The sequence below is a fragment of the Cydia fagiglandana genome, chromosome 9 (assembly GCF_963556715.1).
Source record: "Cydia fagiglandana chromosome 9, ilCydFagi1.1, whole genome shotgun sequence".
Classification (NCBI taxonomy): Eukaryota; Metazoa; Arthropoda; class Insecta; order Lepidoptera; family Tortricidae; genus Cydia; species Cydia fagiglandana.
The window spans coordinates 12,649,285-12,664,023 of NC_085940.1; the positions used below are offsets into that span (position 1 = coordinate 12,649,285).

Below are 14,739 nucleotides of genomic sequence, written 5' to 3' on the forward strand. Positions count from 1 at the left end.
GAAGACGAGCTTTCCATCCTGTACGATGGCAGTAGTTAGCATGTTTCTGATTATACCATTTGAGATCATTACATAAATGTGCGGACGGAAGTGTAGTGATCTTCTCTGGCAAAAAACAAGACGTTGTGATATACATTACATAATTATTATAGTTCGTTTTTTTAGCATTAGAAAGAACTTGCAAGAAGGTAAGCGATCTTGACATGTCTTTTAATTGAAAAACGCTTTTTAAAAATCAAAAACTGTTACTTATGAAAGCAGAATATAAATGATCGTATTAGATTCATAATTGTTACATATTTGCCGTAATTTATTTTTAAAATGTGTTTTTCAATTAAAAGACACATCAAGATTGTTTACCTTATTTCTAATGCTAAAAAAAACGAACTATAGTAAGGAAACGTCTTAATTAATCTTCATATAACTATTTTCTGAAACGTATTTACACCGAAAAGCAACAGCATACAATTTATCCAAATATCATCAAAGCGAATATGTACTACATAAATGTATACTCGTATAAACCGAATAACATCAGCAAAAATTTACTTGACCCAAGGACTTCGTAGTTTTTATTTATCTTTGTCAGTGCAGAGTTGCTATCCTCCTAAGGCCTAAGGTCCTACCTATAGTACTTATTCAGTTCAATGAAATTTAAGTCATATTCAATTGAAACAGAGTTGCTTTTGCTTTGTTTCGTTCAGTTATTGAACAATGCAATATCAACTCTATTTCCTACACTGTAAAATTTCTGTGGCAGATTTTGCTTTTTTCATTGTATGGCCGGGCCGGAGGCTATGATGCAGTTAAACATATTTCCATTAAATCCCAATTCGCCGTATGGTAGGTACAGTCAGCCGCAGAAGTTGCTAAGTTGGTGAGGTGTTCAAAATTACCTTGACACGCTCTTATTCTCTTAACAATAAATTCGCTTCAAGATCATTTTGAACACCTCGCCCGCTTAGCAACTTCAGCTGCTGACTGTACAGCTAAACATACTTGCATTAAATAGCAATTCGACGTATGCGTATCGTTCTTCAAATTAAGAGGTTTCCTCTTGTCAGTGGAGTATTTTCCAATTCTCCCTCTTATATGACCTCTCCTTGACCTTTTGATACAACACGATACCAGTTTTTTTCTTTTATTTGGTCTACATAGCTACGTCTTGATCTGCCCCTGCCTCTCTTTCCTTTTATCTTGCCTTCTATGACCTAACCTACGTATGGTACCTAACTAAATTCACCTTTTGTCCCCAGGATGAAATGGAAGCATGGACGCCCGTCCTCACGAACATCGCGGTGCTCATCATCGCCTCCGTCCACTGCCTCGTCTGCATCGTCAGCATCTACCACCTGTCGAAGCGCGTGTGCCCCTGCTTCCGGCCCAAGCAGGCCTACGACCACAACCAGTTCGACCCGGGCTTCAAGCCTTACGTGGTGCATGTGGACGAGAAGAAAGAGAAGGGGGATAGAGAGAGGGAAAGGGAGAAGGGACATGAGCTGTGCAAGGAGTTGGAGAGCAAGCTGCAGGGGGAGTCGTTGAAGAAGAAAAAGGTAACTTTTGGCTTCGAGTCGGATACATTTTTTAGGGTTCCGTACCCAAAGGGTAAAACGGGACCCTATTACTAAGACTTCGCTGTCCGTCCGTCCGTCCGTCCGTCCGTCCGTCTGTCACCAGGCTGTATCTCACGAACCGTGATAGCTAGACAGTTGAAATTTTCACAGATGATGTATTCCTGTTGCCGCTATAACAACAAATACTAAAAACAGAATAAAATAAAGATTTAAATGGGGCTCCCATACAACAAACGTGATTTTTGACCAAAGTTAAGCAACGTCGGGAGGGGTCAGTACTTGGATGGGTGACCGTTTTTTTTTTGCTTTTTTTTTGTTTTTTTTTGCTTTTTTTTTGTTTTTTTTTTTGTTTTTTGCATTATGGTACGGAACCCTTCGTGCGCGAGTCCGACTCGCACTTGCCCGGTTTTTACGTAATAAAAACAAAACTATGTAAATCGTTAAAAATCTGCAAAATTATCAATTATATACTTTTAAGACACGTCGTCCACTGTAGAGGCAGGCGTTGTATTGAGACTGTTTTTCCACCAGATGAGTTAATCGCCATCAGATATATCGGAGCGGCTAAGGCGCTCCCAAATATCAGAACTCGCCTCTATTGTCAGGGCGTTAGAGTGCGTGTTCAGATATTGTGAACACCTTGGACGCTCCGATATACAATCTGATGGCGCCTGTACAGTCGTACCCTATATACATGTCGTTTCGAAGCGTAACTTGATTTATTTGTATGCTGGTAACTACTTACAATGATTAAATTGATTGCAGCTTCAAAAAAATAGATCACACTTCACCCTTCTTACTTTTATTGGATGATTTATTTCATGGTGTATTCTGAAGCTTATTCAGTTCAATATCTTATTGTAAGTACAAGTACTTAAGTGCAAAAACGCCAGATCCATTTGACGAGACTGGAAATGTTGTCATTCAAAATAATCTGATCAATAAATAATCCTACATATCATTTTCCAGCAGGTCGAATCCCCCGAATTCGGCAGCGCTAACAGCAAGGAGAAGCTAGTGTCGCACTGGCTAGGTCGGCAGGCGCCGGCTTTGGCGCCCGCGGCGCCCGTAGCACCAGTGGCGCCCACGCGCGGGCGCCGGGGGCGCGGCGTGCGCAAGCGGCCTCCGCAGCTGCTGTTGCTGCCCGCACATCCCGCTAGCACGGTAAGCGACTTACCCCCTTTACACTTGTTGTTCAAAAAAGTTTTTTTTCCAGCTAATGACATTCATGCCAGTGATGACACCCAAAAAAGAATAACGTACTATCTATATATTAGGATTAGATATAGTGCGACATAAAATAGTAGAAATTAAATAAAATGTACCTAACTAAAAAAATTCCATACTAAATTGTTGCCATGTTTAAGTATTTTACGTCAAAAATATGACAGTTACGTCCCTCCAGTGCGTGCCCGTGCCCCTAAGTCCCCTAAGTGGGGCCCTCAATAATTTTCTACAATTTCTTGTCGGACTTTACATTTGTGCTCTATATCTTTCTTAAAAAATGTGGCATATCGCCTATAATGGAGCCCTATGTCTGTCCTTCTTTTATTTATGAAATTTTCCATACGGCATTAATTACCTATCATCATAAAGGTCTCCAAATATTATCCCACTATTGATGCAATATCACATGGGTATTATAAGACCATTTAATTTTCACGGGCCATAACATTATGTACGCGAATTTCGATGCAACGAAATGTTTCTCATGTAAGAAACATAAAGAAATGACCACAACAAAGGCTTAAATGATAGTTATTAGGAACGAATGTCCCGGGTCACGGGTCGCAAGAGCACATAAAAATTTAATTTAACCGTTGAAGTACGACATCGGACACGGTGATAAGTATTATACCAGTATCTTAACCTTATAAAGATTGACGTGCTTATGTATGGGTATGTTACCGTAAAACGGGGTGAGTAGGTTTCGCGGGGAGAGTTGGGTTATGAATGGGGAGAGAAGGTTTGAGAGGGGAGTGAGAAGGGATTTTAACGCTACGTCTTACGTAGGCGAACAACGCGCGAACGCGGCGCGGCGCGGCACGGCGAAAGCGGCCGCCGCCGCGCCGCGCCGCGCCGCGCCGCCTGACATTCGCGTGCAAATCGCGCCGCACCGCGTTCGCAACGAGATCGCTTACGTAGGACACTTCTATGGGCATCAAAGGATTGATTTCGCCGCGCCGCTACAAAAACAATGTATTCCAATTTAAAATGGGGCTATAGTAATACGCATAATAAAAAAAATCGATCCAACAATCTTCCAAAATCACCCTCTCACCCCAAATACGAGGCAGTAGGGGGGGAAGGTGGGTTTACCTCTTTATCGTCAAAGTTATGAAATGGAACCCATTACCCAAAATAAAATACAAACGTCTGACCCACTTATTATATACACCATTCAGTTTTCACACGTAAAAATAAAATTTTATCGAGGTTTGAAAGTCAAATTTCGGTATGTTTTTTTTATTTTCACATCCATCTGACACAAATCTAAAGTACCTGAGTAAGTAATAGAACTGCCTATTTCTTCTAATTTTAACCCTAAGAGGGTCACTTTCGATATCACAGTCAACATATCACATATCACATCAGCATTGTGAGTTTTTAAGCAGCATTTCCACTTATTTCTCTATTTTAAACTAGAGCCATGATACTGATTCTATGATTTTGATTGTGTATGGGACGTGCGCCGGCGCGCGTGACATTTGACAGCATCGCTGTCAAAAGATTCGTGTCACTTGCCACTATAGGTAATTTAATTCTCTCATTCTTCTTTTCAGCCTAGTCATATCAAGCAAAACATCATTATTTGAAGAAACTTTCTTATGAAAGATATTAAATAATTGATACAGAGAAAGCCAGCCGAAAGTACCTGCATATCCAATTTTTAAACAAGTAGCAAAAATAGCTGTAAGGAAGCTTAGAAATAAGATAAAATAGGATTAAAAAAAAGTGGCTAAGGATCCACTGTATCTAACAACCCCTACTTAAGTTGGTTGTGACTGTTATCTAATCAAGTTATCATTATAGGTATTTGTTGAGAAAAACTATTTATCACCATCATTCTATCTTCCACTAGGTAGTAATTTTTATCTTCACAAAACAGTTTCGTGATGGAGGGTCATCACAACAGCAAATCAGATGACGTACGGATACAAAATAATACACAACGAAAGTGTAAGACCTATATAACGCGCCAAAATCTGCGAGGACACGATTTTGTGATAACAATCTCATATTAGAAAGCATTTTATCGGAGATTCCCACGCGAAGGCGAAAAATTGCTATTTCGTAACACATGCCATATAGACAAGTATGCAGTAAGTGTTATTGCATGTTATTGCTTTCTACTGCAATATTTGGCTTCAATTGTCCGACCGGAATAGTAATCACGTGTTTTGATTATAAGATCGAAGTGTGTTTATGTAACATAGATAATGTTACGGTTAAAATAACTACACACTACTATTGTCTGTTATTATACGAATACAAGTATGCATGTGACGTGGCGTCGTATTGATTTGATTATTTGAACATGCCCCATTTAGTTACTAATTGAACAAGGAGTAGGTATAGGTATTTGGAGCTATATTTGACTCGTCAGTGTGACCAAGTGACCATTTATGGGCTACCATTAGACACATGTTATGCTCATGAAGCGAAGATGAGGGCAGACGAAAGGACACGTGCGGGAATCGATCAATACCATTAGTTTAGTAATATCCAGTGGAGCGTATTACAACCAATGCTATTTATTGGTTGAAACCTGCACGTCTCCTATCATCTCTGCCTCAATGGAAAGCCTGGAAAGTCTGCTTTAATCAAGCCGCATTAGACCTAGCATATAGCGCTATTAATCCTTTTTGCGCCCATGCAATAGTAAATCTTATGATACATTAATATAGTTCACACTTCTATTTTCATTGCACGTTGCAAAGTGACGAAGGTGTAATTTTATGTCGTTAACGTCCGCATTAAGACGTGTTTTTATGGCAGACTACATTCAAAACGTGTTCATCGGATTACCTAACTTAGGTATTGCACTGGAGGTTAACAACCTGAGGAGGCGTCAGCAAAATATAATGTGTTTTATAACATATAACAACTAACAACATACAGTAATGTGCTGTAGTCACTTGCTCAAACAAGGTGCTTTAGCATGTGAGTGCTACTAGACCGCTTTAGCCATTCACAAATTATTATTGAGTAGCTAGAGAAGAACCAGTTAAGTCTGACCTCAAGTCACGCATAAATATGACGAATCATGTTGCCAAAGGACGGGTTACCTGACCTTAGGTTTCAGTTATTGAAGTTTATCCAGTATCCCAATTTACCTGGTTTCACTGCATACATCAGCCTTTACATGTTTCCTGGTTTCGACTTTTCGAGTGCTTTAATTTAAATTATATCGCTTATTTTGTATTTCATTGTTCGCGTGTTGGAAATGGCCTAGTGTGAAAAGGAAGTGCTACAAATTCTGGAAACCAAAGACTATATAAAAATGTATTCCAATAACTTAGTGATAGATACATAGAATAGGAGATAACGTGATAATGGTGTCGTTAACCAACCTGTGTCCCTGCCGGCAGACAATGCGCGAGTAACGTGTGAACGCGTTTTTGCGGCGGACCCTTTGTGCGAGCGCGGCTGCGCGGGCGTCGCGAGCGTGCGCAAAAACGGGGCTTTAGGGCGACCAGGCTTCTCGAGCTGCCTAGGACTTTCTACGACATTAGGAGAAGACGTAGATAGTTGTACAACTGTAGTTTTAACATGCAAATTTAAAAATCAGATTAAGTATTAGCACAATTATACCAAACTAACGAAATCCACAATCTACCTACTTAACGATTATTTTAACTGCTCACCAACCCCCGTTCAACTAGCGGACTAAGATAGATGGCTAAAAGTTGTTAAGGTAGACTCCGCTCCAGCACGGGTAGTATAATTAGGGTTCCGTACCCAAAGGGTAAAACGGGACCCTATTACTAAGACTTCGCCGTCCGTCCGTCCGTCTGTCACCAGGCTGTATCTCACGAACCGTGATAGCTAGACAGTTGAAATTTTCACAGATGATGTATTTCTGTTGCCGCTATAACAACAAACACTAAAAACAGAATAAAATAAAGATTTAAGTGGGGCTCCCATACAACAAACGTGATTTTTGACCAAAGTTAAGCAACGTCGGGCGGGGTCAGTCTTTGGATGGGTAAAACGGGACCCTACTTTTTTTTGCCATTTTTGCATCTCACTCGAGTAACTACAACAATCTCCTCTTCCCCTACCATAATGTACTATTCTATCCAAGTTCTTAGTATTTGCCTACAGTTAACATCAAATAACTATTTAGCACAAGATTTATATCAAATTAACAATGTTTTCTTTAGACATTGTATCAGCTTAATAAATCAAGGTCATATTTAAGTACTCGCTGCGCATTCGAGCAATCTGGGCGCAACTTCACATGTCTGGTTTATGACATTTTGGTATGCGGAAACATTAGTAGTTTTGATATACAGACCTGCTTTTTATTATCTATTATTAATTTGTTCTGAATGTCAAACAATCTCAGCACGTATTAGTTCAAATATGCATAAAAAGGAAATAATATTATATGCTGTTTTAATAATCCTATAAAAACCAATTTTTAAAATTTCAATGTTATAGGAACATATTTAGAAAACTTAAAATTCCCTCACCCTAAATTTTTTTAAACTTTTATAATCCTCAATTGATAAAATTATTGTGTTTTGTTATACGTACATAGAACAAACACTACTATTATCAGAATTATATTATTTAATAGGCACCTAATACACCCGAATGCTGTAAAAACTGAAACAGGTAATTTTCAATTAATATTTCCACAAAGTGTCCTGATTTCATTGATCCTACTTGTTTACTTTAGTGCATTAGTCCCAGAAAGTCCCATAATCGTGGTCACCTTAGTCGAAGGCTTTCCCAGCCGGTCGCGGTCGACAACCTGCGTATTGTTTATTATTGTTCGTTCGTTTGTTTGTTTACGCCGCGCCCGGGCAACCTATACGATTATTATCGCGAGCTTAACTATTGGTTCATGATTGATGTGGCAAAAACCAGTAGCTACAATAAATATATTCTATTGCAATTGGATTTGCCAAATCAATGCCATGTAAACTGGATTGGTAATTTCAGGTATGGGTTGTAGCAACATTTGCGAAGGCGGATACGAAAATTATAATATCGCCATTTTAAAAAGAAAGCCGCAAACCGTCAATCAGATTTGGAAAATAAACTTTTTCATTTCCGAATTTTTCAGGCATTCGTAAGTCCTAAGTACCTAACCGTTACGGTCTCCGGTGGTGGTACTAGTGCTCGACATGCTAATGCCCAATAGATGACACCCTGCTGTCACCTTTATTGACAAAGAGCTTTATTGACCCCGTCGAGCAACATTACCACCACCTTACCTCCCTTTCGACGACCGACATAATATATTCCATAAGGTGCGTTTACGCTCCAACTTCGTACGGTTATCCCTAAACGTACATAATGGTCGTTTTATATATATTTCAATATTTTTAAAAACATGGAGATGATACATTACAAGCAAGTACTGCACCCCGGTCTTAAACTAAAGACGACCTAATCTAAAAGGCGTAAATCCATTGAAGTCTATGGCTTATGTACCATTTTGGTTGTGTAGAGACATCATGCGCAGGAGCATGCCGGCGATTTCTCGCGCAGAGAAAGTACCGCAATTACCTCTCGCCGGGGCTAGTTTTTAAGGTTCCGTGCCTAAATGGAAGGGCTGGGTTTCTAAGTTTCTAATTAGCAATGTGGTTACAACTGGTTTCAGTCAGATTTGCCACGTTGTGTTCCAACTGTGTAATTGTGTATATAGTCATTTATGTTTTATAATAGTTATTTTCCGTGACTGGTGTCGCTATCTAATGATGGGTAAGACACAATTTTTTTGCGTAGGTACTGGCAATGTATAATTTTAAATTTTGTATACCTAACCATAAATGCAAAAATGTTAAAGACGCAGTACAGTACAATTTAAAGTACTTAGCGGAATCTGGAAGAAAAAAGTAACACTATTTTAAGATCTTTTTCATAACCTAGAAATTGTGCTACCTGGCCAAAGGCCAAATAAATACAAAGGAAAAGCTAGACTGTAAAAAAATATGGGCTAATAATCTAAAACGTCGTAACGGAACCCCCTAATAACGGTGCGCTGGAGTCTCGCGTTTCGTTTTTGAGCACGTTCGGGCGGCGCGGGCGCCGGTGGGCGCGCGCTAGGGCTGTCACATTATTGGCTCGTCTTCTAAAGTGTCTAAGAATACGTACTGATATGTTTTATGGAAATAGTATTGATCTTTTTAAACTGTTTCTTTATTGTCGGAAATTTACGACGTTGGTAACTCCCAAGCGAATTCTTGATATTTATTTATTATGCCTCTTCTGACCTAAGACATAGCAGGGAAACGATAAACTTTACGACAGAATTAATTATCTGCTTACAAACGCCCTTGCAGTTTCGTTATTATTTGGCATATTTTTGATGATGACGAGTATAATAACAATTAATTATCTAAATAGCAGAATGAAATGTAATAACGTACCTACAACAACAACAACAATAAAGATAGCGATTATATTAAATAAATAGCGGTTTTCTGTAAAAACGATAAAGGTAGGTAAGCTGGTTAGGTGAGCACCTAACTTAAATTTTTTGACAACCCTGAGTGACGCAACTCGCGCGCCGATTACTCTCTTGTTATCGAACGTACAAATAAACAAACGGCTCGAATTTCTCCTGTGTTTTTGTTTTGTTTGGGTCATGAATTTTATATTCAGTTGTGGTGGAGATTTTTCATTCAGTACTATAACGAGTACGGAGATGGGAGATTGACTTTCTAAGGAACTTTGTGGTTACTGTTATATTTTTATTAAACAAAAAATTAGCTTATACTACTAGGCCCGAGCACTGCGACACCTAATATATTCGGAAGTTTTACTGCATCTCTTACTCCCGGATTTGCAACTGACATTTTGTGCTCGAAAATCACACTTATTACGATTAAAAAAGCTTTACCCCCTTTCTTCAGTGAGTAAAACCATGTAAAACTCAAATAGTCTTGTCAAAAAACTGCTTATCTAACGATCGCGTGCTGGCCGGAGAGCACAATAATTATAAACTGTAATGGGAGAAAGCAGCCCTTACCCGCATACGATTAGCAGACTGTTCACATAATGCACCGTTCTTATGTATTTATTCACGTTTCCTTTTATGAGCACCTGCTGTACGCACTTATAAATAAAGATGGTTAGCTGCTGTTCGATTTTTATTCAGTGGACTAAAGGTTCCGCCACCCGGAAAACGCGCCTGTGTGACGAAGCCTTAAAAAGTAAATTACAGTTTGAATAGGCTGCTTTCTGGGCATCTACTGTTTAGGAACCTAGACACGAAAGAAGAGGAATAGATTGGCATTAATACTAGTTTGTCACTTTGATCTTAGCCTTTGGATAAAGTCTAAAACAACCATCAGCGTCTCTAAATCTAACCGTTTCGTTATTTTTTAACGAAAAATCATATGGAGTTGATGTTAATCAATAACTAGGTTTGCAAGCTGAAGTGTTATTGTTACATGTGGCTCTAAGAAACTATTATCTACTATTATAAATCGTGTAGTCATCTGTAAACACTGCTCCTATTCTTATAGCTCCTTAGTCCATTAGTTCCATTGAATACTTGTTTTGAGCTCGACATTAAAAATAGAACTTAACCCAGCAAAAACGTGAAATAATCCTGAACGAATGACAAGGATTGCCTGGAGCTCGATGGTGGTATACGTTCCCATGAGATTGCTCAGTGCATCTGTCCATCAAAATCTTGTGTTCACGCTATTTGCGCCCATGGCAAGCAAAAGGGCAACATTAAGAATATTGTATATCTTTAGTTTGGTCTTTATGACGGAAGATACACGGTTGAGATTGAAACCGTTGGTTTGTAGAGTTAGTCCGTTTTCGAACTAATGCGGAGTGTTTTCGCATCGTTTGCCTAGTGATGTGTCTTGAGTACAAGGAAATATTGTGAAAGTTAAAATAATTTCATTAATGAATAATGAAAAGCTTATAAGTTGTAAGTATTGTTCACCAGGCCGAGACATTATTTTTTATTTAGTCTTATTCTTCTCAGTTCTCAGTAAAAAAATGTGTTAATTCCTAGAATTACTACCAATGTCGCGAAGAAAACCTACTCGAAGATGATGTTAAGTAGGTAGTAAACATTTTATCATTTTAATAATGGCAACTGTATATAATAATAAAAAAAAACAGAAATTATTTCAATTAACATTATTGCTTCAAGAGTTAATATACCTCCCAATGCTGAGCACATCTAGCACAGGGTAGGTTTTGAACCATAGCTATGATGGTCCACATCCTACCTTTAGTATCTCAAGGTGATACTAAAGGTAGGATGTGGACTAGTTAAAAACTAAATAATAACAAATACAGGGTGTCCCAGAATTCGACGTCAAGCCGTAAAGGGATGATAGACCAAGTCATAACAGTTATCATAAAAATACAAAAAAAATCCAACTCATGTAATTATTCAAGATTACACTATAAAAAAAAATAGAATAAATTATGGAATTTGTAGTAACAAGAGTTAAAGAACCATTACAGGGTGTGGATTTTTTAGTGAATTTTTAAAGTGACCATAATTTTTTAAAAACATGAGTTGGATTTTTTTTTGTATTTTTATGATAACTGTTATGACTTGGTCTATCATCCGTTTACGGCTTGACGTCGAATTCTGGGACACCCTGTATACTCACCGTAATCAAACTGGAATCAGAACCTCTTGTTTATATTTATTTTGTAATTGTACTTACATATTTAACAAAATAAAATCATACTAATTAATAAATACCTAGGAACTGTAAGTATTAATTAAGAATCTTGCTTATAAAAGCCCAATATAAAAAATAACAAATCAGCTTGTGGTCTAGACCAGGTGACACTAAACTTGCCATGTGCCCTGTTTAGAGAATATTCACGGGAATAAACGAATATTCTTGCGAATCTCGTAGTACATCACTATCTTGGCGCGGCGCGTTTGAAGCGTTCGCACCGGAAGCCATTACGCCGTTAGTCTATGCTCTATGGAATCTAGACAGCCTGCGACGGCTGACTTAATTGCTAGGTTATTATAGATGTACTTACTGCATCTAAGGTTCTACGAGTGAAAGTAGGATTCGACTTTTTTTATTAAATCACTAATATACCTTGAACATCTTATACTTTAGTCCAGGAAGGAATCCAGAGACGCATAGTATTCTAACAAAAGCGACTGCTATACTTTTTGTGGTTTGTTGACGTGTTTTTTTTTTTTAAACATTTACGGTACCACCTTAAATTTATCCGTAAATAGAATAAAAAAGTAAAAGGAAGTGTTATATATATGTATTATAAAAGGTATCATTACATTCATGATTCATGATAAATCACGACTGATCTTTCTTTCATCAAACAGAATTTTTATCAAACTTTACTATCGCGCTCTAATTCCTACGTGCAAATCTTGGATGCATTCCAAATATTCCGATAAGTCCAAATCAGGTAAATTAGACCTTATTTAAGTATACATAAGAGACATGATAATAAAATATGCCCGCCATTCTGAAATGGATCTTAAATAAAGGTCCATAAGAAAAAGATGACAGTAAATAAGAGATGAGATTATGGAACGTGCCGCGCGCGTGCGTATAATGCTCCAGTTTTCTATTATTCAATTATGAATAACGGAAACGTTTTTACGTGTTTATCTATAACTTTGATGATAAGATTGTGTCATAACTTAGAATTTCTTTGGTTTGGTACACTTAGCTGCAAAAGTGCATCGTCACTTTATGGATGAATTTCATTCCTATATGTATCCATGCAATTTTGCAGCTCACTGTGGAGGGGGTGTACTTTGGTCTATAAAAAGCTTATCTGTACATCAAAAAAATAATGATTAAGGTGAGGAAAAAAACCCAACATTCAAATAGCTACTGGCCGGTATTTACCATGATATGGCGAACATGTTTTACTTTAGAAAATAACTAAGATTATATAAATTAAATTTTAGTATTCCCATTCATACCCTCTTCCATAGTAAATTCATCCCCCGTTTTCATTGAAGGATGCTTTTCGGGATCAAACTATCCTACGTCGTTGTTCAGGACTCAAACTACATCTACTAGGGAATAAGGATAGTAAGAATAGAGAAACCTCCAAGACAACTATTTCCTGAAGAACAATTCGTCACAGGCGAGGCGCGAGATGCGCGTAATCTTTAGTGGGAACACATTATGGGCATCCGTGAATGGACTCCGATTAGCTTACTCTGTCGTCCGAATATTTTGCATCTTTTAGCTTTTCTAAATCTGCACAAGTAGACCAGCGGTGGAACAAAAATGGGTTTTGATAACATTAAAGTTTTTTCTTTTTTGATATGTTATTGTAAGCGTGTTAAATAACATTCATGTAAAAAGTTAGAAAATTTTAGGTGGAGCGTTCGGCCATATTTAAATTTTCAATTTTTGCTAAATAACTATGTAAATATAAAATTAAAGTTACAAAAAACTTTAACATATTCAATAACACTTTAATTTATTCACAATATTCGGTTTTTAGAAATCTGGAACAGCTGCTTTCTGGTGAACGTAAAAACAAGAATTATTATGTAAATACAGAATTAGAGTAGCTGATATTGCAAAATTACGATATTATCTATCAACTTAGTATACATGTAAAAAGTTAGAAATGTAGACAATGTGCTTGTCTAGATATTGATTTCTCGTTAAGCAGTATAGCCAATATTGAATTAAAGTTTGTAGAGTTAATATTACACGGTCATAATAAAGATCTTACTTCTCACACAAAAGTTTAGAAATATAAAATCACGGCGACACTAAATACTGATACGTAAGTATGCATTCCGAGCTTATATTAAGTTACATTTCAAACGCGCGGCGTTTGCGCGCGCCGCGCTGTGCGCCGTGGCAGGAGGCAGCGATCGACGGTCGCGGGCTAGCGGTTAGCGCGGTGCCCTTAAAAATACGCAAAGCGTTTATAAAATTATTATCAATGGTAAATAGTTATTTTACACAGTACACTAATGGAAACTTACCTTCCCTTATTTATTTCTATATGTACTAGGGATTGCCCGCGGTTTCGTTTACATAGAATTCGTTATCGTGTTAAGTATAGAAATAATAGATACATTTGAAAATTATTTTAGGTGCATTGTCATACAGATAACTACCCTTGTTAAAGTATTCTTCAAATTCAATACACAGGTGTCATTTCAATATAATTTTGCTTAATTTGGCGCTTTTAGGTTATAAATGACTAGCGACATACATTTTATAAGAGCGATCATCTCCGATAATATTTACTTTATCATAAAATCAATTTCAAACTAACGTTATTCAATATTTATCATTTTAAAGTCAATATTACCAACCAACTGATCCAATTTACCTACGGTAACAACTCAAAATTTGCATCAAATTAAATGCCACTTTTCTTATCCGTTTCGAACAATCAAGAGGGCCTTTACGAGCTGATGTGGTGAAAATTTTATTTAACCTTCGTCCCTTGAAACCTTCACTACGCTCAAGGTTCAACTTTACGAACCACTCGCTCCGCTCGTGGTTCAATTTTAGAATGTTTGAATTTGTGAATGTGCTTCCTGCCTCGCACAGCCAAACTGTGGAATGAACTGTCCGATACGACCTTCAAACCTTCAAAGACCCCCATCTTAAAGGTCGGCAACGTGCTTGCAACCCTTCTGGTGTTGCGGGTGTCCATGGGCGGCAGTGATCGCTAACCACCAGGTGATCCGTCTGCTCGTTTGCCTCCTATTTAATAAAAAAAATTGTTTCGCTTGTTTGGGTATCAATATTAGCACGAGCGGTTAATCAACAACTTTTCCCCTTGTAAAACAAATAAATAAGGTAGGTGAGGTGCAGGCATATGAGGCCCGGCGGGTAACAAGGCCCAGCATTCAAAAATAGCAGTTGCTCCCTATTATTCCCAATTATTCTGAATTTGTACTTGTTGCTAAGAAGGCCCACTGTCAGTGCAGGTAAAAAGGTCTAGTCCCGGGCCTTATTGAACGTATGAG

General features: G+C 37.8%; 1 protein-coding gene across 1 annotated transcript in view; it reads left to right on the forward strand.

Annotated features, from left to right (window-relative positions):
* The window catches only part of LOC134667381 (uncharacterized), an 89,288-nt gene that overhangs the window by 30,715 nt on the left and 43,834 nt on the right, over window positions 1-14,739 (forward strand). Inside the window, exons 3-4 of the mRNA XM_063524778.1 lie at window positions 1,257-1,553; window positions 2,547-2,738. Coding sequence (XP_063380848.1) covers window positions 1,257-1,553; window positions 2,547-2,738 — 489 coding nt within the window. The remainder of the gene's footprint in view (window positions 1-1,256; window positions 1,554-2,546; window positions 2,739-14,739) is intronic.